Here is a 24,451-nt window from a genome sequence, read left to right as displayed (position 1 = left end):
TTGTTCATGCAAGTCACCCGTTGGGAGGACAAGGTCCAATGGGGACAAGGTAGTTGAGAAAAAATTAGGGTAGACATCAGGAAAAACTTTGATTCCGTAAAAGTAAGTACAATGTGGAGCACACTTCCAGCAGAGGCAGTACACTTGCCATCCCTGGAGGCGTTCAAGAGGAGGCTGGACAAGGACATCTTGGAGCTCATTTGAGCCCAGTTGCCTCCTGCCCATGACAGGGGACTGGACTTGGTGATCTTATTGGTCCCTTCCGGTTCTTCTTTCTATGACTGTGACTGTGTGCGTGTAAGGAGTGGGACATGCTGGGTTTCATTGCAGAGCCTCTTCCATTCATGAAGGGCAGCCCAGCTGAGCTCAGCTGCACCTGGGGCCAGTCCCAGCTCCCCTCTAAGCAGCGCCTGCTCTAGGGTCTGGACAGCTCCAGCCTGACCTCCCCTCCCCAGTGTCCCCCAGGGGCTGTGATCTGTGCACACCTGCTCCTACCGCACAGTGCCCCCAGAGCTTGGCCCAGGCCCCAAGGACTGCCTCCACTGTCCCCTGTCCTCACTCTTGGTAATCATTCGTCCAGGGGCAGGTCCAGGCAGGGTGTCCCCGCAGGGCTGGAGATCTTACACCCCACTCTGGATGCAGACTGGCCAAGGCCAGGCTCTCCCCACACTCAGCCTGACCCCAGCCTCATCTGACCCACGTGGGGAAGGTGACAGCTCTGGGCAAGATAAGTGGGATACCTCAGATGTCCCTGCCAAGCCCGCACCATTCAGGAAAGCCTCAGGGCTGATCCACACCACAGACTGAGCTGGGGCATCAAAGCCCCTTTAAGAACGGATGCCTTGACTCTCCCAAACCCAGTCCCGCGTGGAACCAGGTGCTGGGCTGCAGCTCTGTGTGGGCAGGACTGCACTGGCTGCTGCTTTGCACCATCACGGGCAGGAAACAGCTGCAGAGACCAGGCTGGGACCTGCCAGTTGGGTCCCTGTTCGTTGCTGCCTGGAGGGGGCTGGGGGCTGTGGGCACCTGTCTGCACTCCCAGGGCAAGGCCAGGCCTGGCTGAGGCTGACGTCTGGGCCACCTGCCCTTCCTGCTGCCTCAGGGAAGGGACCATTCTGCCCCGTTCTGCCCCTCAAATGATCAACCAGGTGGATCCCTGTTCCTGCTGTGGGAGGGAGCAGGTAGTGACAGGATCAGGGCTGGACAGCAAAGTGCTGGTGGTCTGAGATTATCCTCTTGCATGTGCCCCAGGCCCAGTTCCTGCCACTCGATCTCCTGTTTCCAACTTCCCCTGTCCCCACTGGAGTGACCCAGCCGTGCCCTGCATGGAAACTACAACGGGACTTTTCCCCTTGCCGATCCAGGGACTCTCAGACCTGGGCTGAGCAGACCGCTGCAGGACTGCAGAGGCTCTCTGCCGACACATCAGTCGCATCCCCCTGTGCTGTGTGTGCTACACCCCCCAGTGCACTCAGCACCGCTCTTGCCAATGACCCTGCCATGTGCTGCCACGTACCTGTGAATTTCCTTAGCATTTCCACCATCCCTGGGATGCTGCACGGGGTCTTCAGCTCTGTTGAAACAGCTTTTGTTTCCTGAAGCTTCACATCCTTGCTCCTAAGAGGAACATATCCCCCAGCATCGCTCAGCCCAGCTCTTCCACATGGATATTCCTGCCACAGCCCAAGCAGGAATGTACTGGGAGGGGGAAGGGGAAGATACAGCACCTGTCCAAGGTCCTTTTCACATCCTAGAAAGGGAAAAAGGTGGGTAAAAGTGAATATTCCCTTGCTGGGTGAAACCATCTGTGCCAACATTTAGGGAGTTTATGACTTGTCTGTTCTATGGGCATCATTTTTTTCAGTGTGAAAATCCTTATGTCTGCCTCTGCCTGGTGCACTTGAATGCAGCCAAGGGGGATGAGCCATTTCTCTGCTATCACCTCTGTCTCAGCATTACTTTGCTCTGAACATTTTCTCAGCTACCTCCAGATTTCCTGATTTCCTTTGCAGCTGCTGACAGACATGACAAAACCAAATAAACTGTGCTTTACTGGAAGAGGCCGAACGTTACTTGGACCCGGCTCCACAGCATCTCTCTAGATCACACGGTTCATTAAGGCTTTTTGTGGCTTTAATCTAAAGTTGATTCAACCAGCTATCACATAAAAGCTCCAAAAAATCCCTGTGGAAGTGCCCAATCTATACAGATATTGGGCAAGCCATGTCCAACTATTGTGCTACCATTTCTGGACATGTGCTGGGCTTGGCGGAGGGGCACACTGACCTTAAAGTCAATCCCTTTGTTTTCATTTCTGTAGGCAGCTTTTATGTTCAATAACTTGGGGCTTCTCCCAAATCAGAATTTCCTCCCAGTACAGACTGGTAGATCTCTAGGATGATGGAAACTCTTGTCTGAGTCTTGGCTCGGTTTCCCCCAGTTCTGGGGTCCAGGCCGAGGGCTGCTTTGTGCCAGAAGGCAGCAGCATTGAGGGGCCGGATCAGCAGCACACGCTCACCTTCAGCAGCTCAGCAGGTGTCTGCCGGCTCTTCTCCTCTATCTCCGAGATCAGCGTGCGCAGAGAGGAGCTTTGCCGGGAGAGTTGGGCTACGTTCGCCTCCAGGCTCCGCAGAGTCTCGCTCTCCTCCTCCTCCAGTCTCTGCAGAAGCCGCTGCTCCTCCTCGTTCACAAAGCGACGCAGCTTCTCGCACTCAGCCTTGATTCTCTCTCTCCGTCGCTTTACCTTGTTCTTCCAGAACAAGCAGCAAAAACAAGTGTGAGCTGTGATCTCCACTTTCAACTTTGCATTGGCAGAGGGAAGGCATGAATTCAGTGTGTGCAGCCCTTTGTCACTAGCTATACTCTCACCAGATATATAATACACACATTAGATATAGTGATGCACTATCTAGAGAAAGGATCACACAATGTCACTCGATGTCAAAGAGCACCTCACATCATGAAGTATTCGCTTTGGGTTAGAGGAGGGGGCAGAGACACTATGGGTCAAACTACAATGGGGCATGGTGAAAGGGACCTTATGGTAGGTGTCTACTACAGACCACCCGACCAGGGGGAAGAGCTGGACCAAGACTTCTCCAGTCAGCTTATGGAGGCAGTTAGGTCAACGGATGTTATTGTCATTGGTGACCTAAACTACCCAGACATTTGCTGGGAGGAGCAGACAGCCAGGTCTGACCGCTCGCGTAGGTCCCTGGCTGTATTACAGGACCTTCACCTTATCCAGGAAGTGCACAGCCCCACTAGGGTAACGCCTTGCTGGACCTGGTCCTGGCCACGGGGGATGACCTGGTGAGGGGACTGCAGGTCCTTGACCACCTGGGCAATAGCGATCATCACCTGCTGCATTTCACTATCCAACGCAGGGTGTCAAGGGCTCACACCAACGCTAAAGCCCTTGACTTCAGATGAGTTTAGGGGACTTCAATGAGCTTAGGAGACTAGCGGGGGAGGCACTGAGGGCCCAGAAGGTAGAGGAGATGGGAGCCCCCAAGGGATGGTCATACCTTAAGGGGCGATCCTCCAGGCCCAAAGGGTAACAGTCCCTGAGTAAAGCCAGGGGGTAAGAGTGCTCAGAAACCCCCTTGGCCCAGCAAGGGCATTCAGCAATGCCTGAGGACTAAAAGGGGGGCGCACAACCAGTGGAAGGGAGGAGCTATCACCAAGGAGGAGTACTCCTCCGCGGCCCGGGAGTGTAGGAGGGCTATGAGGAAGGCCAAGGCAGAGATGGAGCTCAGGCTAGTGTTCAGGATTAAAGACAACAAAAAGTCCTTTTTCAAGTAAGTTGTGAGCAAGAAGAGGGCACCAGGCAATGTAGGGCCCCTGCGAGATGCAAATGGTAATCTTGTGGCCATGTCAGACAAGAAAGCTGATATTTTTAACAGTTTCTTTGCCTCTGTTTTCTTGAACAGGGACCGGGACATCCCACCTACTAGAGGTAGGGACAATCTCAGGGATAGCTCTATCAAGCCTTCAGTCAGCAGAGATGTAGTCAGGGATCTTCTGGAAGGGCTGGACATCTTTAAATCTGCAGGTCCAGATGCCCTCCACCCAAGGGTGTTGAGGGAGCTGGCAGGGGTCATCACAGAGCGCTTGGCCCAGCTGTATGAGCATTCGTGGTCATCTAGCCAGGTGCCGGGGGATTGGAAACTAGCTAATGTGGTCCCAATTTTCAAGAAGGGGAGGAAGGAGGACCCAAGTAACCATAGGCCCGTAAGCCTCACCTCGGTGCTCGGGAAGCTCTTGGAGAGGATCATCAAGGAGCACATCTGTGGGGGGCTGCAGGGGAGATCATGCTCAGGGGCAATCAGCATGGGTTCGGCAAAGGCAGGTCCTGCCAGACCAACCTGATTGCCTTTTACGACCAAGTAACTAAATCCTTGGGTGATGGTGTCACTGGGGATGTAGTCTTTCTAGACTTTAAGAAGGCCTTTGACACTGTTTCTCACCCCATCCTCATCAATAAATTAAGCAACTTTGGCATTGATGCCTACACAGTTGAATGGGTAAAAAAATGGCTGATGCGGTGCACCCAGAGAGCAGTGGTGGACAGGTTGTACTCAACCTGGTGAGATGTGAGTAGCGGGGTCCCCCAGGGCTCGGTCCTCAGGCCAGCACTGTTTAATATCTTCATCAGCGACTTGGATGAGGGGGTGGAAAGCACGTTGTCCAAGTTTGCTGATGACACTAAGATGTGGGGCAAGGTGGACACACTTGAAGGGAGAGAGAGGCTGCAACTAGATTTAGACAGACTACAAAAGTGGGCAGACGAGAGTAGGATGGGGTTCAACGTAGACTAATGCAGGGTGCAGCACCTTGGGAGAAGGCATCCACAGCACACATACAGGCTGGGGAGTTCCCTGCTTGAAAGCACAGGAGCAGAAAGGGATCTCAGAGTCATTATTGACTCCAAGATGAACATGAGCTGCCAATGCCAGACCGCAGCCAGCAAGGCCTGCCAGACCTTGTCATGCATCCAAAGGTGCATCTCAAGCCGGTCCAGAGAGGTGATCCTCCCCCTCTATGCGACTGTGGTCAGGCCGCACTTGGAGTACTGCGTCCAGTACTGGGCGCCGCACTTCAAAAGGGATGTGGCCAGCCTGGAGAGGGTTCAGAGGAGGCCACCCGCTTGGTGAGAGGGCAGCAGGACGGGCCCTACGAGGAGAGATGGAGGGACCTGAACCTGTTCAGCATCAGCAAGCGGAGGCTGAGGGGGGACCTGGTGGCTGCCTACAAGCTCATCAGGGGGGATCAACAGCAAATAGGCAGAGCCCTTTTCTCCCCAGCACCACCTGGGGTGACGAGGAACAATGGTAATAAGCTGATGGAGAACAGGTTTAGGTTAGAGATCAGAAGGCAATATTTTATAGTTAGGGTGGCCAAAATCTGGAACCAACTTGCCAGGGAAGTGGTCCTCGCCCCTACCTTGGGCAAATTCAAGAGAGGTTGGACGCTCACCTATCTGGGATCTTGTGAACCCAGCATTCAATCCTGCCTGTGGCAGGGGCTGAGGCTAGGTGATCTGTTCAGGTCCCTCCTGATCCTAGCTACTATGAAACTATGAAACAATACTTTCACTCCACACCGAAAGGGCTGAAACCCAAACTGGGCATTCAGGATCTGGTGCTTCTGCAAAGACCCTGGGGCTTGGAGCAAAACCCAGTGGGCCACGGATCATCTCTGATAGATCTGTTGATGTTGGTGCTTTTGTGCCAGGCCTGGGGCTGTCCCTGGGTCGAGGATGCAGGAGGTGCTCCATGCAAAGAACTTCAAGCCTGTGTTGGCCAAGGGAGATGGATGGGAAGGACCCCAAGAGAGCCCCCTTCACCAACAGGAACTCTCTCCGTAGGAGACAGGCTCCTCTGCCAGTGGCTTGTTCCCTTCCAGGGTGGGGAAAGTGCAATATCCTAAAGTGACAGCCCAAGAACCAGGAAAAGCACAGGACATAACAAGAGACACGTGAGGAAGGGACTGCAGGGATGAAGAATGAGCCCGCACCAGTCCCACAAACCATTACCTCTGCCCCTGTGAGAGCTGCCCCAGGCTGGGGAGCCTTGAAGTCCCTGTCCATGGGCCCAGGGCGGGGCAACAAGAACCGCCTCCCCCTTGGCCCTGGGATGGGGAACAGCAAACTCCAGAGCCCCTTTCCCTTCATGCGGGGGCACCGCGGGTGAAAGAGCACAGGGCTCCCGTTCCCTGCAGGGCAGGGTAATGCAGAGTGCCCAGCCTGCCCTGCCCCAGGGCACCGCAGGAAGGGCTCTGCACCAGTCCTCTTCTGGCTCAGTGATGCCCATCGTGATATGAGGCATTTAGGTTTCAGAGAACTGCTAGAAAAACCTCACAGAAACCAAAACACTGATGTGATGGAAATCCTGCTGCGGTGCCCAGAGCCCTGGGACAGCTGGGAAAGACAGAGACATGGGCTTCAGGGTGTGCAGAAAGTGAAGCAGCTCTGGGAGCAAACATGGCTCCAGCTTGCAGAGTGTGGCCCATTTTATGGGAGGTAAAGTATGTCATCCAGGCCAGGAGCAGTGGCTCTGCACTCCCCTGGAAATGTGGCAAGGAAGGGGTTAAGCTGGCAGCACCTCAGCCCAGTCTGGTCCCAGCTCTCCCCCAGACCGCAGCATCCCCCTGATGTCTAGGAAGAGCTCCCTCCATGGCACACCGCCCCTGAGGGGGCAGATCTTACAGCTGCCCCCACCCCGCACTGCCAGCTCTGCATGGGGATGAGCTCTTGAGGACACAAACTGGCACCTGCCTTCCACGCCGCGGTGCTGTCCTTCTCCTTGGACTCCATCGCCAGGGCCCTCTCCATCGCCTTCCTCAGAGGATCCAGGACTCGCTGGAGCTTCACCTGGGAGGAGAACCATCAGGTCCTTATTCCTGACCCTGACACACGCTGGGACAAGGAGGGCTTTATACGAGATCAGTAAATGTGCAGGGAAAGCAAGCAGCAGAAGCAGCCGTGTGTGGGGCTCTGGGGCCCCGGGACCAAAACCCAGCAGAGTCACTGGCCAGGACCGTGCCCAGGGCAGCGCCCATCCCCGCTCCTCTCGAACCCTCTTTGCAGGCTCTGGCTCAGGGGCTCTGGCACCGGGTACAAGACGCAGCTGAAACTCTGCTGTGAGGGAGAAATCACCTCCGTGCTGCTCTGCAGACACACGTAACGAGCAGGCAAAAACCTTCTGTTATTTAGCAGCAAAAAAAAATGGTGCAACATTGCCCTCCAGCACCAGCAAATTCCAGCTGCTGCCCCTCGACAGAAGTGCATTTCCCAGAATGCCCTGCACCCACGTGCCCTGCTCCCCCACTCATCTTGACACTAATCCATTCAACAGGCTGGGCCAAGAAGCTCATTCAGAAATGTCCCCGAGGTGTCTGACCCTGGGGGTTCGTGTCCGTCCCTGGGATGCACAGCTTCTCACTTAGCTTGGGCAGGTTTGGGAAACAGGCTTGCTTACCGCTGGGGCAGGAGGGGTGGGTGGCCGGAAGGGGGCAGGTCTGCAGCACACAGGCTTTGCCCTGGACCAAGGCCCTGTTGCATTTCCTACACCTGGTCCATCTCCACATCCCCTCTGGTCTCCTCCAGACACTTGTTCCACAGCAGGGCCCGGCCCCTGTGACAGAGCCAGCTCCCATCCCTGTGCCAGGCAAGAAACATTGGCAGGGCAGGGTCCGAGGGCAGACCTACTCGGAAAAGCCCAGTGGGGCTGCGTGGCCACGGGAGCACCCAGAAAAAGGGTCCATGTGCTGTCGGGGACAAAGGAGCAGGTTCCCTGTTGCACACAGCCATGTCTGGAGGGAGCCAGCTCTTAATGGTCCCCGAGAGCTCCAGCGGGCTCAAAAACACGGACCCGGCACACACGACCCCCAGTGAGGGGAACGCACGGCTGGTTTTGGAAATGCTGTGCACCGCACGTGGAGACGCAGAGCTGGGACTCCCAGTCCAGCACCAGAGTCCAGTGTGGTTCCCGGGAGGACGGGAAAGCTCAAGACCAGGCCAGTGAGTGAGACCAGGCTGGAGAAGGGGAACTTCATGGTGGGAAGGAAGGTAACGGACTGGGAGTGAGCGGTGCCAGACTGTTCCTAAAATGGTGGAAGGGCCCTACGAGATTGGCACTTCATGCACAAAATTAGAGAAAAAAAGCAGGACAATTAATGTAATTAGTGTGAAGGAGGAAGACTCATAAATTCAGAAATAACTAGCTGATCTTCGATTAACCAAGGGAGATTGAATTAATTGATGATTAAGTGCTTAGCCATGGATTGGGTGGGACTGTGGAATTCATCTAGTATTAAATGACGAATTCATAGATAATTAATTTATTGTTGGGGGAATCAATGGAGGCTGGTGACTGATCATGAAGTAACCTCCTGTGGATTAAGTGAAGCAGGGGGATTCAGTGAGAACCACTTGATCTTGTTATAGGAAAGGGGGAGTGTTGAATTCACTGATAAGGAAGTGCGATGCCGTGCACCATGGGAGACAGGGAACTCCACTGATGTTTGACTGAACTTCCATGGCTTTGGGGAATAAAGCAGCCAGTGAGCAGACAATGAATAGACTGAGGACTGACTGAGGTACCCTACGAAAGGCTTGGGGCAGCAGAGCGAGTGGCAATTGCTGACTGAGGGGTTCAGGATCCCAGGGGTAAGGAAAGGCTACACATTTCAACACCAGGTTGGGCGTAGAAAGGAACAGGCTGCAGGAGTGGAAAGAGCCTGTGAAGAGGCCGGTTCTCATCCAGGCAGATCTTAGCCCTCCTCTTATCACCTGACCTCTCTTCAATCTTCTTAACAACAAGGCGTGGGAGGTGAGACCGAAGGGACCTGGAGGCGGAGACCTGGACAAGAGAGGCGGTGGCTGCCGCATGCTCCTAGCAGAGGGTGCTCTGTGCCCCCTTACCCCCACAGCCCTTCACGTGCTCTGACCTCCAGCACCCCGCACCAGCTTCCACCTCTGCTCGGAGCCTAGGGGCGGAGCTGCCGCACGCACTTCCGGGGAGACCGGGGCGCCTGATTGGCTGCCCGAGCGGGGCGGGTAATTTCATTCCGCGGGCTTTAAAGCCGCAGGTGACGTAGTTCCCAGCACTCGGGAACCGGGAGCGGGAAGGAGAGGAGTCAGCGCACGAGAGGTATGCTGCCTGCCTGGAGCGAGGATTCGGGATGTGACGGAGGTAATTCAGGGCAGGATCAAGCCCACCGATTACTACCCCATGGTCCTAGTCCATGTGGGTGCTAATGATGCGACCATGGGCAAGCCGGGGGCAAACCAGGGTCATACCAGTCCCGTCTCCCATACACGCGGTCTGTGGCCGGCAGCCCGGGCACGCGGGGTGGGAGAGAACCGCGGGGCGGTTTTGCGCACGCGAGTTAGAATGAGTTACGGAGGCGTAATGGTTGATTGAAAAGATTGTTTACTTACACCCAAAGATGGTATTGGTGTAGGCTGGACACGTTTCCAGGCACAGTTCCCGCTTGAACCCTCGTTGGAAGACTCTGACAAATCGATTACTCCCACGGAGTTTGCTAGGCTCAATGCCATCCAGGCTGTTTTCCAGAAGAGTAAACCCTGCATCAGATGTCGTCCGTGTCGCTACTTAAATCTGAGGTGTCTCCCCCACCTTTCTGCATCCCCGTAGTCCTGACCAAAAGGTCAATCGCAGAGGAGCTCAGGTAACTATCACTTTCCTCCCCTTCCCCTTCCTCAGCATTTTGTTCCTTCACAGGCATCTTCCTGCTCGTTCCCACTGCTGTTTCCAGCACTTCCCCTTCTGTCTCCTGGACCTTTCCCCCTTCCACCTCTAGCCGCTTGTTCTTTGGCTTTGCACTCTGTCTCTTCTTTCTTTTTGTCATATTGAATGAAATAGTTTGAATGTTTGTAAAGGTTGCCCATTAGCCAGTTTCAGGAAGAAGATAAGATTTATCTCCTTATCTAGTTCATTGTTTTGGGGACTACGTGCAAAAGGTCCTGACTTCGCTTAAAGTCTTAATTTAAATTTCATCTTTTAGAAATCTTTTACGAAGAGAGCAAATATCCTGAATTCCAAGAGATCAAACCCTGGGGCCTTTTGACCAGGTTGGTAAGAAAAGGGCATTTGCAGTGATATGGAAGTTTCCCAAAGGTAATTTAAAATGCTCAACAAAGGCAAAATTATCTGTTGAGTAAGATCCGAGCCCAAATTTGGGAACAGTGACATATATTGAGTAGGAGGAGCCCGCTGACGGCAGCTCACTCAATAAAAACTGTAACTTGCTGTCCCAATTTGGAGGTGACTATACTTGTAGAACAACGAAGGAAAAATCGCAAGTATAGCCCGGGTCAGACTGATCACCTGAACCACCCTCTCCGTGAACACGAATCTCTTAGTTCACGCTGAAGCCGCGGAGCACCTGAAAGGGACTGAAGGAAGGGGACTTAGTCCTATCACTGCTGAAACCAGCCTATCGAATCGTATTGCTGAGGCAAGCCCATTTCATTGAACCGTACTACTGAGGCCAACCCATTAAATCGTATTACTGAGGAATGAAACTGTGGCAGAAATGCCCCCGTCGGTGCCCCTCTCCAGAGACCTGTCTCAGCCAGCCTGGGAGGCTGGTGTTTCATTCCTCAGGGTGGGGATCTCCCACCTGGTCTACATGACAAAAGCCTGGCGCCTGGGAGGCGGATGCTCTGGTCACCTGGGCAGGGGGGAAAGACCCGGCCCTGCGCGGGCCCAGGTAGCCAGGGATGCGGGGGAGATTGGTCGGTTTGTAGCCAGTATTGGCAGCTTCGATTGGACCGGGCTGCTGAGGTCAGAGAGGTTATTTAAGGGCTCGGTCCAAGAAGAAGGGGAGTCAGCCATCAGCCATTAGCCATGCGGTCATCCAGGTGAATCTGAGCCTGGCTCTCTCCTCATCACCACATGCTCCAAGAGTGCCCTGCCTCCAGAGGATACAACAACTACCTCTGGACGATGAGAGTGAGTAAGCTACTAAAGATCCGATTAGATATTTAGTTTCAGTAACTCAGATGCGTTTAAACGGCTACCTCAGCCACCCTGGTTTGCTCTATGGGATTCCTCTGATATTCCTGTAAGATTTCTATGATACTGCTCTACCTTTTACCCTGTTTCCGCCCTACCCCTTGTCATCAATAAAGTTCTCCTTTGTGACCGGTGTGGGAGACGTATTGAGGGGTGGGGCTAAATTATGCCTAGGATGCCCCTTAGGTCTGTGGACTAAGGGAGGCTTCCTAATAAGCCCCTGACTTGGGGAAGTGCCCCAAGTGCTGGTATTGGGTCTAGGACCCATTGGACGATCAGGCCTGCGTTTTCCAAGGTGCGCAGAGCCAGAAGTGAGTCCAGAGCCTTGGATGGTGGCAGCGGGACCCCAGGCTAGCGGGTGTGCTCCAGGGAAGGGGTCGGCCGGACGGGAGGCACCCTAAGGGAGGCACTCGGAGCCTGGAAGGTGGTCGGGCGCGGGGAGGTGGGCAGCTCAACGCAGGAGTGCCCCCTACCGGCCCGCCACACGTGGTGGCAGGGGTGGGATCTGAATACCCTGCTGTATTTGAGGCATAATTTGGGAAAGGAGTAGAGTCACTGAAATCCTTTGAGCAAACAATTTCTAATTTAACATCGGGTCGACTGGAAAGGGTAGAGAGTCAGGATGGCGGACGAGTATGTCCGGATGACTGTGCCCGAACTGAAGGAACTGGCAAAAGAGAGAGGCCTTCATGCAACAGGAAGGCTAAAGAAGGATGAGCTGGTTAAACTCTTGTGCACCAGCGAGTCAGAACCAGCGTCAGCTTCATGCTTGTCAACTCCTGGGCCTGACCCAGGACCACACTCCCGCTCCCCAAGCCCAGAGGCTGCCGGGAGATCACTCTCTGAGAGCGAGCAACAGAGACTCCATGAGAGAGAGATGAGAAGGATGGAGCTGGAGGCCCAGCGTGAAAGGGAACAGCAGGAAGAAAAGAAGGAACAACGACGGCTGGAGGAGAAAAGGATGGAGCTGGAGGCCCAGCACAAGAAGGAGCAGCTAGAATTGAAAAGGCTGGAGCTCGAGGCCCAGCGTGAGAGGGAACAGCGGGAAGAGAGGAGGATGGAGAGGGAAGCCCAGTTGGAGGCACAAAAGATAGAGCACGAGCAGAAAAAGCTCGATGCTCAGCTCCGTCTGCAGACCATTGGGGGAAACGCGAACCCTCCGCAAGCGTCCGGGGAACAGCCCAAACTGGACGTCTCCGCCTTCGCTCGCTACCGAGAGGGAGACGATCCTGCGGTGTTCCTAAGCAACTTCGAAAGACAAGCCCAGCGGTGCAAGGTGCCGGAGGAAAAGATCATGATGTACCTGTCTGCTCTGGTAGAAGGTGACATGGCGGTGGTCCTGAACAGCCTGCCCTCAGACGCAGCTGATGACTATAATGCCTTCAAAGCTGCTGTGTCCAAACGGTTCAAGTTAGGACCGGATTATTTTCGGAAAAAATTCCGGAATGCGCGCCCACAACCCGAAAAGTCATTGAATGATTATGTGGTCATGTTGTACGACACATGCAGTAAATGGTTAGCTGAAGCCAAGGTTGACAATTTAGATAAGGCAAGCCATCTCCTGGTGCTGGAACAATTCTATTTTTCGTGTCCGAGAGAGATTAAGACCCTGGTCAGGGATAGCGACCCCAAAAATGGTTACGAGGCCGCAGACATTGCAGACCGACTGTTGCTAAACCGGGAGAAGCCTCCCTACTCTGGGAAGGAGCAAAAAGGGTTCCAAAGAGGGGGGAAGGGAGGCCCAGGTCAAAAAGGGGAAAGAGGGCCACCTCCTGCCGAGCGCAAGGCGGCCCCAGATTCGGACAGACCACCCAATTCGGAAAAGAGGGGGTGCTATAACTGCGGGGAGCAGGGCCACATCAAGCCCAACTGCCCAAAGCTAAGCACTAGACCCAGGCCCGTCAGGCGTGCAACAGCCGTGAGCAGTGAGGGGGAGGGCCGGAGCCCCTCTGAGGAGAGTGTCTGTTGCTACAGGATCACAAACTCGGAGGAGGTGATGGCCCCCCACCGGACCATGATCACAGTGAAGGGGAGGACCCTTGTGGGGGAACTGGACACGGGGGCCAGTGTGACACTGATTAGTTCCAACCTGGTCTCACCTGCAGACATAATCCCGGGGAAGACCCTCACTATTCACGGAGTGGGGTCCGCACCCCAGAAGGTACCGGTATTCTGTGCCCCCGTCGTGTGGAACGACTGTGCAACGTATCTGGAAATGGGGGTACTGGAAGGGGCTCCGGCCCCCATCCTGGTGGGACGGGATCTTATAGAGCAGGAAGCCCAGCTCCGGAGGTGGGAACAGATCCAAGAGCCAAAGCCCCACACCGTTCATGCGGTGACTCGCCTGCAGAGCAGGAAGGCTAAAGAAGGGGGGTTAGGAAATCCCCGGGAGAAAGTCACACCATTGGCCGCAGGGGAAGGGACCCCTGCAGACGGCGATTGCACCCTGGTCCCAGAGGGAACCGGTAACCCCGAGGGTGGGTTAAGTGACAGTCCCGGGGAGGGGTGTAATCTGTCAGTGGCAGAGGGAGGTGACACTAGCAGGGAGGAGACCCAGGAAGTCCCTGTGGGTGAGTGTGCACTCCCTGCTGATTGCCTAGCTGGGCAAGAGGAGTTCAAGCAGGAGGTTTGGGAGGACCCCAGCTTGGAGGGACTCCGGCAGATGGCTCAGGAGCAAGAGACTGAGTTCACTCCGGACAAGAGGGAACAGGTGGTCTGGGATAAGGGGCTTCTCTATCGGTTGTGGGTGCCGAAGAACCACACCGAGACCAGGGAGCCCCAGCGCCAGCTCATAGTACCCCAGAAATACAGACAGCAATTGCTTGCCCTGGCTCATGATCTACCGTGAGCTGGTCACATGGGCAGGGAACGGACACGCCAGCGGTTGCAGGTGAACTTTTTTTGGCCCAGAATTGCCCAGAATGTGACGGACTATTGCAAATCTTGCGAGACATGCCAGCGGACGGGCAAAAGCGGGGACAAGAGAAGAGCTCCCCTGCAGCCCCTCCCGATCATAGACCAACCCTTCCACAGGGTGGCCGTGGACATTGTGGGACCGCTGAAGCATAGGACTCGTAGGGGAAAGAAATACATACTGACTCTGGTGGATTACGCAACGCGGTACCCGGAGGCAGTTGCCTTGACCTCCATCGAGGCCCCCGTGGTGGCTGATGCCCTCATCAAGGTCTTCTGCCAGCTGGGTTTTCCCTCCGAGATCCTGACGGACCGGGGTGGGAACTTCATGGCGGAGGTGATGGAGTGCCTGTGGGACTGCTGTGGGGTGCAACACCTTAAGACCACAGCCTACCACCCTCAGACAAATGGGCTGGTGGAAAGGTTCAACGGGACATTGAAAGGGATGCTCAAGGCCTATGTGGACTCCAACCCCAATGACTGGGATGAGAAGCTGCCGCATCTGCTCTTTGCCTACCGGGAGGTGCCCCAGGAGTCCACTGGGTTCTCGCCCTTCGAGCTGATGTTCGGGAGGCGAGTGCGAGGTCCTCTCGATTTGGTGAGAGAGGAGTGGGAAGGGAAGATTGCTTCCACAAAGACCTCCATGGTGGAGTATGTGCTTGACTTTCGTCAAAAACTGACTGACATGATGAAGGTGGCACGGGACTCCCTGGGACAAGCCCAGGAGAAGCAAAGGTCCTGGTATGATGAGAAGGCCCGCTTACGTACCTTTGAGCGGGGTGAGAATGTGATGGTTTTCCTGCCACTAAAAACGGACAAGCTGCAAGCTGCTTGGGAAGGTCCCCATGCTGTCCTGGACAGACTGGATGATGTGACCTATGTAGTGGGTATTAAGGGTAGGAAACCTAAGACAATTCACGTGAACATGCTTAAACCCTACTACGACAGAAAGGAGATGGTATTCTGGGTCCCCTCCGTTGAGGGAACTCCGGAGGACCCCGAGGAGCCGGTCATGTATGGAGACTGGGACGGCGAGGCAGAGATCGAGGAACTCCGCCTGCCGGACCATCTGCCCTCCCAGGACAAGGACCAGCTGCTCGCAGCGCTCAAGGACTTTGAGACAGTGTTCTCTAACAAACCAGGTAGAACGGACCTGGCGGTACACTCGATAGAGACGGGCAGCCATCGCCCTATATACTCCCGACATTACCCAGTCAATGAGAAGGTGAGGCAAGAAATAGAACGGGAGATCGCAGAGATGGGGGAGTTGGGGGTAATCCGGCCTTCGACGAGTCCCTGGGCCAGTCCGGTGGTGCTCGTCCGGAAGCAGGACGGGACCATCCGGTTCTGTGTGGACTACCGGAAACTGAATGCCATCACCACCCCGATGCATACCCTATGCCCAGGATGGACACGTTGCTGGATCGCCTGGGCCCAGCCAAGGTGATCTCTACTCTCGATCTGTCCAAAGGATTTTGGCAGATGGCCCTGGACCCGGATGCCATAGCCAAGTCTGCCTTTACCACACCTACAGGGCTATACGAGTTCACAGTTTGACCTTTCGGTTTGCGCAACTCGCCCGCCTCTTTCCAGAGACTGATCAATAATCTGCTGCAAGGATGTGAGCAGTTTGCCATGGCTTACATCGATGACATCGCCATCTTCAGTCCGGATTTCGAGTCGCACCTGACCACCGTGCTAGGTAAGATCAAGCAAGCTGGTCTTACGGTGAAAGCCAAGAAGTGCCAGTGGGCACTATCGGAGGTAGTGTACTTGGGTCATCGTGTGGGTGGAGGTCAGATTGCTCCCTTGTGGGACAAGATCGAGGCCATCGAAGACTGGCCACCTCCACAGACCAAGAAGCAAGTCAGAGCCTTCCTTGGCCTGGCGGGTTACTACCGAAGATTTGTCCCGGGGTTTGGAGCAACCGCAGCCCCGCTGCACGAGCTGACCAAGAAGGGCAGCCCGGACCCGGTGGTCTGGAAGCAGGGGTGCCAGGAAGCATTTGACGCCCTCAAGGCAGCCCTGGTCAAACAACCGATCCTGAAGGCACCGCTCCAGGATAAACCCTTCTACGTGGCAACGGATGCCTCCGACATAGGACTGGGAGCCGTGCTCTTACAGGAGCATCAGGAGACATGGCACCCCGTGGCGTACCTCAGCCGGAAGCTAATCCCTCGGGAGCGAAACCTGTCCTCCATCGAGAAGGGGTGCTTGGCCATCGTCTGGGCCCTGAACAAGCTGAAGCCTTACTTGTGGGGACAACAGTTCACCGTCCTGTCGGACCATGCCCCACTGCAGTGGCTGCAGACCATGCACAACACCAATGCCAAGCTGCAACGTTGGTCTTGGCAGCTGCAGGAATTTAATTTTACTGTCCAACACAAAAAAGGAAGCCAGAACGTGATAGCGGATGCCTTGTCATGAAAGGACTCTGGGTAGTGGGTCCTTGGGACTCGGGACTAGTGAGGAGATCACTAGTGTAAGACTGCTATCAAGTTCTATGGTTTCTGTATGTTATTGTCTTAACTTGTTCCATGTTCCAGGTTTTTCCCTTTTCCTTCTTCTGGCATCCTGTGGGAACTCCCTGACCCGACACGCCCGGACCCACGGCCCTGAGAGGCCCCGTGTCCGAGCTTGTAAAGGAGGGGGGGGAAGTGTGGCAGAAATGCCACCGTCGGTGCCCCTCTCCAGAGACCTGTCTCAGCCCGCCACAGAAACCATATTTTGGTATTTGGCTTCTCGGAATTCTAGGATTGTAAGTATATTATGAAAATAATAGTATTGATTCAAATTTAACTTTTAGTTGTCATTGTAGTTGTTTTTGTAACTAATTCTTATAGTATTGTTTGGGAAGGAAGTGCATTCGGAGCATTGTTTCTGATATATGTAATTATTGTGTTTTTAATGTTTGTGGTGTTTCTTAAAGCTAAGCAGTGTTATATACGTAGCAAAGAGTTTTAAAATAAAATTGTGTTGTATAAATTAAGTGTGTAATCATTGTGAAATCGTGCAATCAGCTAACTACTCCCCCAGCCAGTGCATCAAAACGAATCAGTAAATTGTGTGGGATTTTCTCTATTCCATAACCCACTAGAGACAGCTTACAACAAGCAGATCTTTTCTTTCTCTAATGGTCCACGATTAGGTCTTTCCCTGGCACAGACCCTGTAGAAGAGTCAACACGGACTAAAGTAATCACCTGTACTTCAGAAAACACATATGAAATGATAAAAAAAACACATAAAAGGTGGGCAGACTTCCCCATTCGGTGCACAGAGCGGGGAAGGCATCGTCTTTGAACACAGAGTCTCTATCCGTGAATCCTGACATGGCCAAATCCAGGGTCTGGAGCAAAGCTGCCAAGAATGGCTTCAAATGTGAACATGGTAACAAAAAAGTGTGTTTTGCAGTTGTTCCTCTGTGTGCCACATGGTCAATGTTTGCAGCAGACGGCTGGCATTTCTTCCATGGATTGAAGAAGGGGTAAGATGCTTCAGAGTTCATACTCAGTTAGGATAAATTTAAAAAAATGCTGAAAGGGATTCCTGAATTAAATATGGCAATGAATTATACAGCATCCATTTAATTTGACAGATAAAAGGTCATTGTACAGTGCCCCAGAATGAGTGATTTAGAAATAGCTGCCAACTTCTGCACGGAGGACACAGCTGCATTGCAGACATGCCTGGGAGAGCGCTGGAGTGAAACACCTGGGATGCCTGGAAAAGACAACTCGGGACTGTGGGAGAAGCTGCCTGGCTTGCCATGGATGCTAGTAAGATCCAGGATCCACCAGTTAACCACGTTGATATGAGCCGTCCTCGTTAGGTTTCAGTCAACACACCAATGTATGCACAGGGCAGCTATGAACTTGGAGCTGTTCACAGAATTGTAGAAAAAAGAGGGTAAAAGGGACTCGGGAGGTCAGTTAGTCCAACTCCTGCAGGCCCAGGCCAGTGTGCACCATGCCAGACAAATGTCTGTCTGACCTCCGCATCGACCCCTCCCCAGACAGACTTCACAACCTCTCTGTGTCCGTGTTTAATCCCCCTCGTTGCTAGAAAGCCCTTCCAGTGGTTCAGCTCTGTAAGGTGTCGGCACCAGGGAAGTTCGGCAGTAACAACCGGCGCAGACAACGTGATGGCAAACGATTTAGCTGCTAGCATAAATCCAGATTGCTCCGAACAGAAGGATCTACCCGGCTCCCCTCTGCGGTGTGCAAGTCCCGCCGCAGTGATCCGCCCCGCCCCGCCCGCGGCTCCCGGGACCGGCCGGGCTCTGCTCCGTGCGAGCAGTGCATGCGGGTGTCTGTCTGTCCTCGTGTGCCTGCGTGTGCGTGCATGCGTGTGATTGTGTGTGCACACACGTGTCTGCACTCATGTGCGTGTCTGTGTGCATGCGTGTGCATGCATGTCTGTGTGCGTGCATGCATGTGTGTGCATGTGTCTGTGTGCGTACACATGCGTGTCTGCAGGATTTGTGTGCATGTGTTTGTGCATGCACATGTCCATGCATGCATGCGCATGTATGTTTTTGCATGTGTCGGTGTGCGCGTGCATGTCTGTGCATGTCCGTGTGAGTGTGTGCATGTGTCTGTATGTGTATGTATATGTGTGCGTATGCGCATGTGTGTGCATGTCTGAGTGTGTGTCTACCTGAGTGTGCCTGCATGTGTCTGCATGATTGTGTGTGCACGTGTCTTTGCATGTATGCATGCATGCATGTGTGCCTGTGTGTGTTTCTGCATGCATGTGTCTGTATGTGCATGCACATGTGTGAGTGCATGTGTCTGGGCATGAATGTGTGTGCGTGCATCTGTGTGCATGTGTGTGCATGTCTGTGTGCATGCTTGTGCATGTGTTTGTGTGTGCATGCACAAGCATGTGCTTGCATGTGTGTATCCATGTGCATGTCTGTGCGCGTGTGTCTGCTTGTCTTCGGGCATGCATGGGTGTGCATGCACGTGTGTGCATGCATGTGTCTGTGCGTGTGTGCGCGCATGTGCTCACATGTCTGTATGCATTGATGTGCTTGTGTGCATGTGTGTGCTTGTGTGCTAGTGTGGGCTTGTATGTGTGTGCATGTGTCTATGTGCCTGCATGTCCGAGTGCACATGCCTGTCTGTGCGCATGTGTGTGCATGCATGTCTGTGTGCTTTCATGCGTACGTGTTTCTTTGTGTGTCTGTGTGCATGTGCCTGCATGTGTGGATGTGTGTGCATATGTGCCTGTGTGTGTGTGTGTGTGTGTAGTGTGTGTGTGTGTGTGTGCTTGCGTGTGTGTGTGCATGCGTGTCTGCATGTGTGTGCATGTGGGTGTTTGTGCATGTGCATCTCTCTGCATGTGCACATGCCTGTCTGTGCATGTGTCTGTGTTCATGGGAGTGAGAGAGTATATGTGTCTGTGTGTCCGTGTTCAGAGAGTGAGTTTGTAGAGTGCGCGCCCGTCTGCATGACTGTGTGTGTCGGTCCATATGTGCATTCATGCATACATCTGAGTTCATGGCATGGGAAGCGTGTTTATATATCCACGTGCAGAGTGAGTAGGGTGCACAGCAAGCTCTGTGCCTGGGTGCATGTGTCTCTGCGTGCGTGCACACACATGCATGTGTGCATCTGTGTTCATGGCAGGGAGAATATGTTTGTGTCTGAGTGCCCATGTGCAGAGAGATGGTGAGTCATGAAGGACACGTGTGCACGGCGGTGGCAAGAGCGCAGCGGTGTAGGCAGGAGAGTGGCGGTGGTAAGCGGGAGCTCCCGCAGGCGTCGCTGGCTAGACCAACGAAGGAAAAATCGCAAGTATAGCCCGGGTCAGACTGATCACCTGAACCACCCTCTCCGTGAACACGAATCTCTTAGTTCACGCTGAAGCCACGGAGTGCCTGAAAGGGACTGAAGGAAGGGGACTTAGTCCTATCACTGCTGAGGCCAGCTTATTGAATTGTATTGCTGAGCCCATTTCATTGAACCGTACTACTAAGGCCAACCCATTGAACTGTACTACTGAGGAATGAAACCATATTTTGGTATTTGGCTTCTCGGAATTGTAGGATTGTAAGTATATTATGAAAATAATAGTATTGATTCAAATTTAACTTTTAGTTGTCATTGTAGTTGTTTTTGTAACACTAATTCTTATAGCATTGTTTGGGAAGGAAGTGCATTCGGAGCATTGTTTGTGATATATGTAATTATTGTGTTTTTAATGTTTGTGGTGTTTCTTAAAGCTAAGCAGTGTTATATATGTAGCAAAGAGTTTTAAAATAAAATTGTGTTGTATAAATTAAGTGTGTAATCATTGTGAAATCGTGCAATCAGTTAACTACTCCCCCAGCCAGTGCATCAAAACGAATCAGTAAATTGTGTGGGATTTTCTCTATTCCATAACCCACTAGAGACAGCGAGAAGCGAAAGCTCCGTAGGCTCGGTGCCATTGCCTCTCTTGCCTGCTTAGGGGAGGCGCGCCGGGTCCGCAGTGCTTGGAGATCTTCACACAGAATCTCTCTCTCTTCCTCCCTCCTCCGGCTTGGGCGGAAACTACCCAAGCCTTATGTACGGCTAGCAAGCCAATCGCTAGCCTCCACGTGTGCCTAAATTAGGAATCGGCCAATAACATGGCGTGGATCCTAATACAAATGGCGGGAACTTCTTTACAACGTGTATCACTACGATGCAAGAAAAAGATGCACACTGCAAAGAAGCTACAATTTGGCGGGAAATCCCCCGTTGCACCAGAGCTCTCTCTTGCAGCAGAGAGCTCTACCGTGCAAAGAAAGCGACAAATTGGCGGGGAATAATTTAGCGGTGCCGAAGCACACACACAAACAAAAAATCACAACTTTGGGTTGTGACAGCAACATGGAGCAGCAGCAGCCAGATGCTGCCCCCCACCTGTCATGGCCCCATCACGTCCATTTAACTGAGTCTGCCCTGCCCTGCCTGCCTGCCGGGGTCCCCAGCTAGGCCCCATGGAGATCCCACCAGTCTGCCCACTCTGGCATCCCCAGCAGTGGGTTTGGAATGGACTGGTCTGGGCCAGATGGGATTAATTGCCCCCCCCCACCCCTCCAAGCTGGGTCAGCCCCACATCCTGCCCTGCCGCACTGGGCTGTGCCAGCAGGACAATACCTGGGTTCTGCCCAGATATCACAGCAACCTACCCAGTGCCTTACAGTTCAGGTGCTAAGGTGCTCAACTCAAGTAATCAAGTCCTACTGCAATGAAATCAAGTACTATACCTCCAGTTTAGGGTGTTGGCTCAAGCAACCATGTCATAACATAGTTCAGCAGATGAGAAACCTCCGAAGTGGTGGAGGGTTTTTGTGTGTGTCGGGTTCACCCACAACAGCCAGAGATGGATCCAAAACACTAACATTTACAACCAACCAAGGGACAATGACTTCCACTCTCAGCTTTGTCTGCACCCTGCTCTTCAGCCCTTCAAGAAAACTATGCGTTGAGGAATGAGTATAAGAGAAGGACGCAGCTGCCAGCAAGGCACGCTCATCTGAGAAGGGAAACCCCACACCGCCCCATGCTAACCTGTGCCCAGCTGACCACCCGCAGGGACGGATCCACGCCTGGTGGGAGGCTGCAAAGATCAGAACCGCTTCCTTGCCTGTGTTGGTGAGAAAACCACTATTGTGGCTAGAAATACTGGACTGGATTATAGCTTGTTTTATTTGCAATGTAACCCTAGGTGCGGTGCTACCCACGGCCACGGCGGGATTCAGGGTCTTGCAGTGTCAAATAGCCTCGGTCAACCTCCTGGCCCTAGGGCTGGGGCCACCTCTCCGTGGTGTGCTTTCTGAGGGTTTCCCCACACACTGGATACAGGCAGTCCAGCTACTTACAGTTTATTATTTACAAAACCGGAGGTGGTTCATGCACCTACTTTGAACGGCTTCAAGAGCAATTTGGATGCTTATCTTGCTGGGATCCTATGACCCCAGCTGACTTCCTGCCCTGGGGCAGGGGGCTGGACTCGATGATCTGCCGAGGTCTCTTCCAGCCCGAATGTCTATGAAATCTATGAAAATCTATGAAAACAGTCAACATCTGAATGAGGTTAAAGCAGAAGAGGATATTGGTAATTGAATTGTCGAAGGCAGGTATCAATGCACTGAAACACGCCGTCCCAATTGAATCACAGGCACCCTCAGTACAACTCCCCAGCGTCAACCTTGCACTGCAGTGACGTTCAGCAGGAGCACGCGGGGGAACAAGACATCCGCTCTCCGTCACACTGCCAACACAGGAGCCATGGCTGGTGCTGCTGCAGAAAGTCCTGCTCTCTGCCAGCGACTCCTGGGCAAGAGCAACTCTCCTCTGCTCCACGTTGGTGGGATCTCACAGGCAGGATGCAGGGTGGATCCTCACCAAGTGCCGTGGTCCCGGCGCCTTCCTTCTCGGAGCCTGGCCGAGTCCCCGGGCCGAAGCTCCCTGCCCTCTCCTGCCTCAGGACCCGAGTACAAACACGCGTGTGCTCTTGCAAGCAACAACTTTCTGCAAACCTGTGCACTCTGCCTCTGCAGGGATCCTGAGCCCTGCTCAAATCCAGCAGCAGCTGTTACAGTTGTATGCAACTTCCCTAAGAGGGGCCGGGCACGCTTTACACTTCAGACGTGAATAACCAGTTAGTGACGTCTTGTAAAGACTTGCCCGATCCGTTCATGCAGTGAATGGCATGATAAAAGCAGGAATAGGCCACAAAGTCATTACACAAGGGATGTGTAGTTATTCTAGAGGTGTCTGAGGCTCCCCGTCCTGGGAGCTTGCTGCTGGCCGGAGCAGGAGGAGCCTGGGATCAGATCGTGCGTGGGCTCCCCTCGCGCTGGCAGTATAGTATGGCGGGGTCTGCTGTTCAGTCCCAGGATCACACGTCCTGCCAGGAAGCGCAGTGGTGGGGATCATACGTCCGATCCCCTCGTGCCTTCAACTGCACATCTGCCAGGGCCGGAGACGCAGGAAGAGAGGAGGGTGGCGTGTGGCTGAAACTCCTGGGTGTGAGGGATATGTGACACTGGTAAGACGTATCTTACTTGGGGCCCAGGCTCCAGCGCTGAAGGCACCCCTCCACCTGCACGGGCTACTTTCTGCCTTTCAACAGGCAGACGTGACGTGCTTGGCACTGGACTGGTCTGTCATGCCAGACTAGCTGCAGAGGTGGGCAGTCCTCCACCTACCATCGCCACCAAAACCTGCTGCTTGGGTAAACGTTTCCAACCAGCCGGAGATCCACTCGGTCCTCGCACAGGAACCTCCTGCTAACAAGAGACCTAGTCCAAGGGCCATGCACCTACTGCCTGTTGTTATAAAGGCTCGGAGCCGAGGGGATCTGCTATTTTATGCTCAGGTGTTTATTTCTCTGGGCTTTTACAGCAGTCCAGAAAACAGATCACAGGGTAAAGAAATGCCCCCCAAGCCTCCGAGTGGGGCAGAAAACAGTAAACTATTCCTACTCCTATTTCTGTTCCTAAAAGCACCACCAGGAAAGCCCGTATCCCACAAGGGCTAACATGCAGGGATCGCCCCCAAAAAGCAGTTCTCATCTCTCTGAAATATCTTGTCCAGCCTCTCCAACTCTTTCTTTGGCATAAGATCAAACGAGGGGACATTCACGAGGCTTGAAAAGCTAAAAAATATGTTTAAAAAACATTTATAATGGAAATATAGTTTTACCTTGAAAGATGCTTGTCCCTCCATAACTACTATGGCCCAAAATAAAGCCATTTTCCTTGCAATCCATTCCTCCTCCTTTTTCACCTTCTGTAGTAGCTCCTTATCTAGACTGACACTACTTTGGGGCAGGTCTTTTTCTGCACACATGCGTGTAAAACCCCACGTAAGCTATTTTGCTCTAAAAAGTGCAAAAGGAAGCTTGGAAAGAAAGCACTTACTTCTTTTGTAGTAGATGAACACCATACTAATGTCCTTCTATATTAGTGACATAAGAAACAGCCTCCTAATGCATTAAGAAGTATTTAACAGTAGTCAAGAATATTTTAATCAACCACGTCCTACATTCACTCTTACAAGAAGTCGATTTGCCCCATCTCTACAGCTGCATGTAGAGCAAGTTTAAATTCACTCCATTCATCAGACCCCAACAAGGAAGTTTTCAAGAGGGGTTTTCCTAACACTGCCACCACGGGATCAGTGTTAGCGAGGGGTACACCGATGAAGATTTTCTTGGTTGATAAACATAGCCCACTATTAACCAGCCATATCGGCTGCTACCGATCCGATAACTGATTTACAGGAGCACAGGTGGGCAGTGTGGGGAGCAGCTCCCTGCCGGTAAGTCTGTGGAGGGGAAGAGGCATGGGGGAGAGAAGAGGCAAGTGGGGGGCAGACTGAAGCCCCCACAGTGAGGGAGGGAGTCGGGCAGGAGCAGGAGCAGGGGCTCGGGTTTCTGCCCGGCCAGGGTGGTAAATGGGACCCAGGGCCAGTGCAGGGAGCAGAACAGAGCTGCAGGTGGTTTGTCCAGGGG

General features: G+C 53.4%; 1 protein-coding gene across 1 annotated transcript; it reads right to left on the bottom strand.

The window, feature by feature from the left end:
• Positions 1 to 1,142: 1,142 nt before the first annotated feature.
• LOC132248872 (E3 ubiquitin-protein ligase TRIM11-like) lies at positions 1,143 to 9,109 on the bottom strand. The gene is made up of 5 exons (XM_059723377.1): positions 8,953 to 9,109; positions 6,779 to 6,874; positions 2,519 to 2,749; positions 1,728 to 1,750; positions 1,143 to 1,617 (listed from the first exon to the last, which is right to left on the bottom strand). The coding sequence occupies exons 2-5, from the start codon at positions 6,833 to 6,835 to the stop codon at positions 1,371 to 1,373; spliced, it is 558 nt and encodes a 185-aa protein (XP_059579360.1). The 5' UTR covers positions 6,836 to 6,874; positions 8,953 to 9,109; the 3' UTR covers positions 1,143 to 1,370.
• Between the last annotated feature and the right edge of the window lie 15,342 nt (positions 9,110 to 24,451).

The sequence above is a fragment of the Alligator mississippiensis genome, chromosome 1 (assembly GCF_030867095.1).
Source record: "Alligator mississippiensis isolate rAllMis1 chromosome 1, rAllMis1, whole genome shotgun sequence".
Taxonomy (NCBI): Eukaryota; Metazoa; Chordata; order Crocodylia; family Alligatoridae; genus Alligator; species Alligator mississippiensis.
The sequence above is the reverse complement of the archived record's forward strand: the minus strand, read 5'-3'. Positions and strand labels throughout refer to the sequence as shown.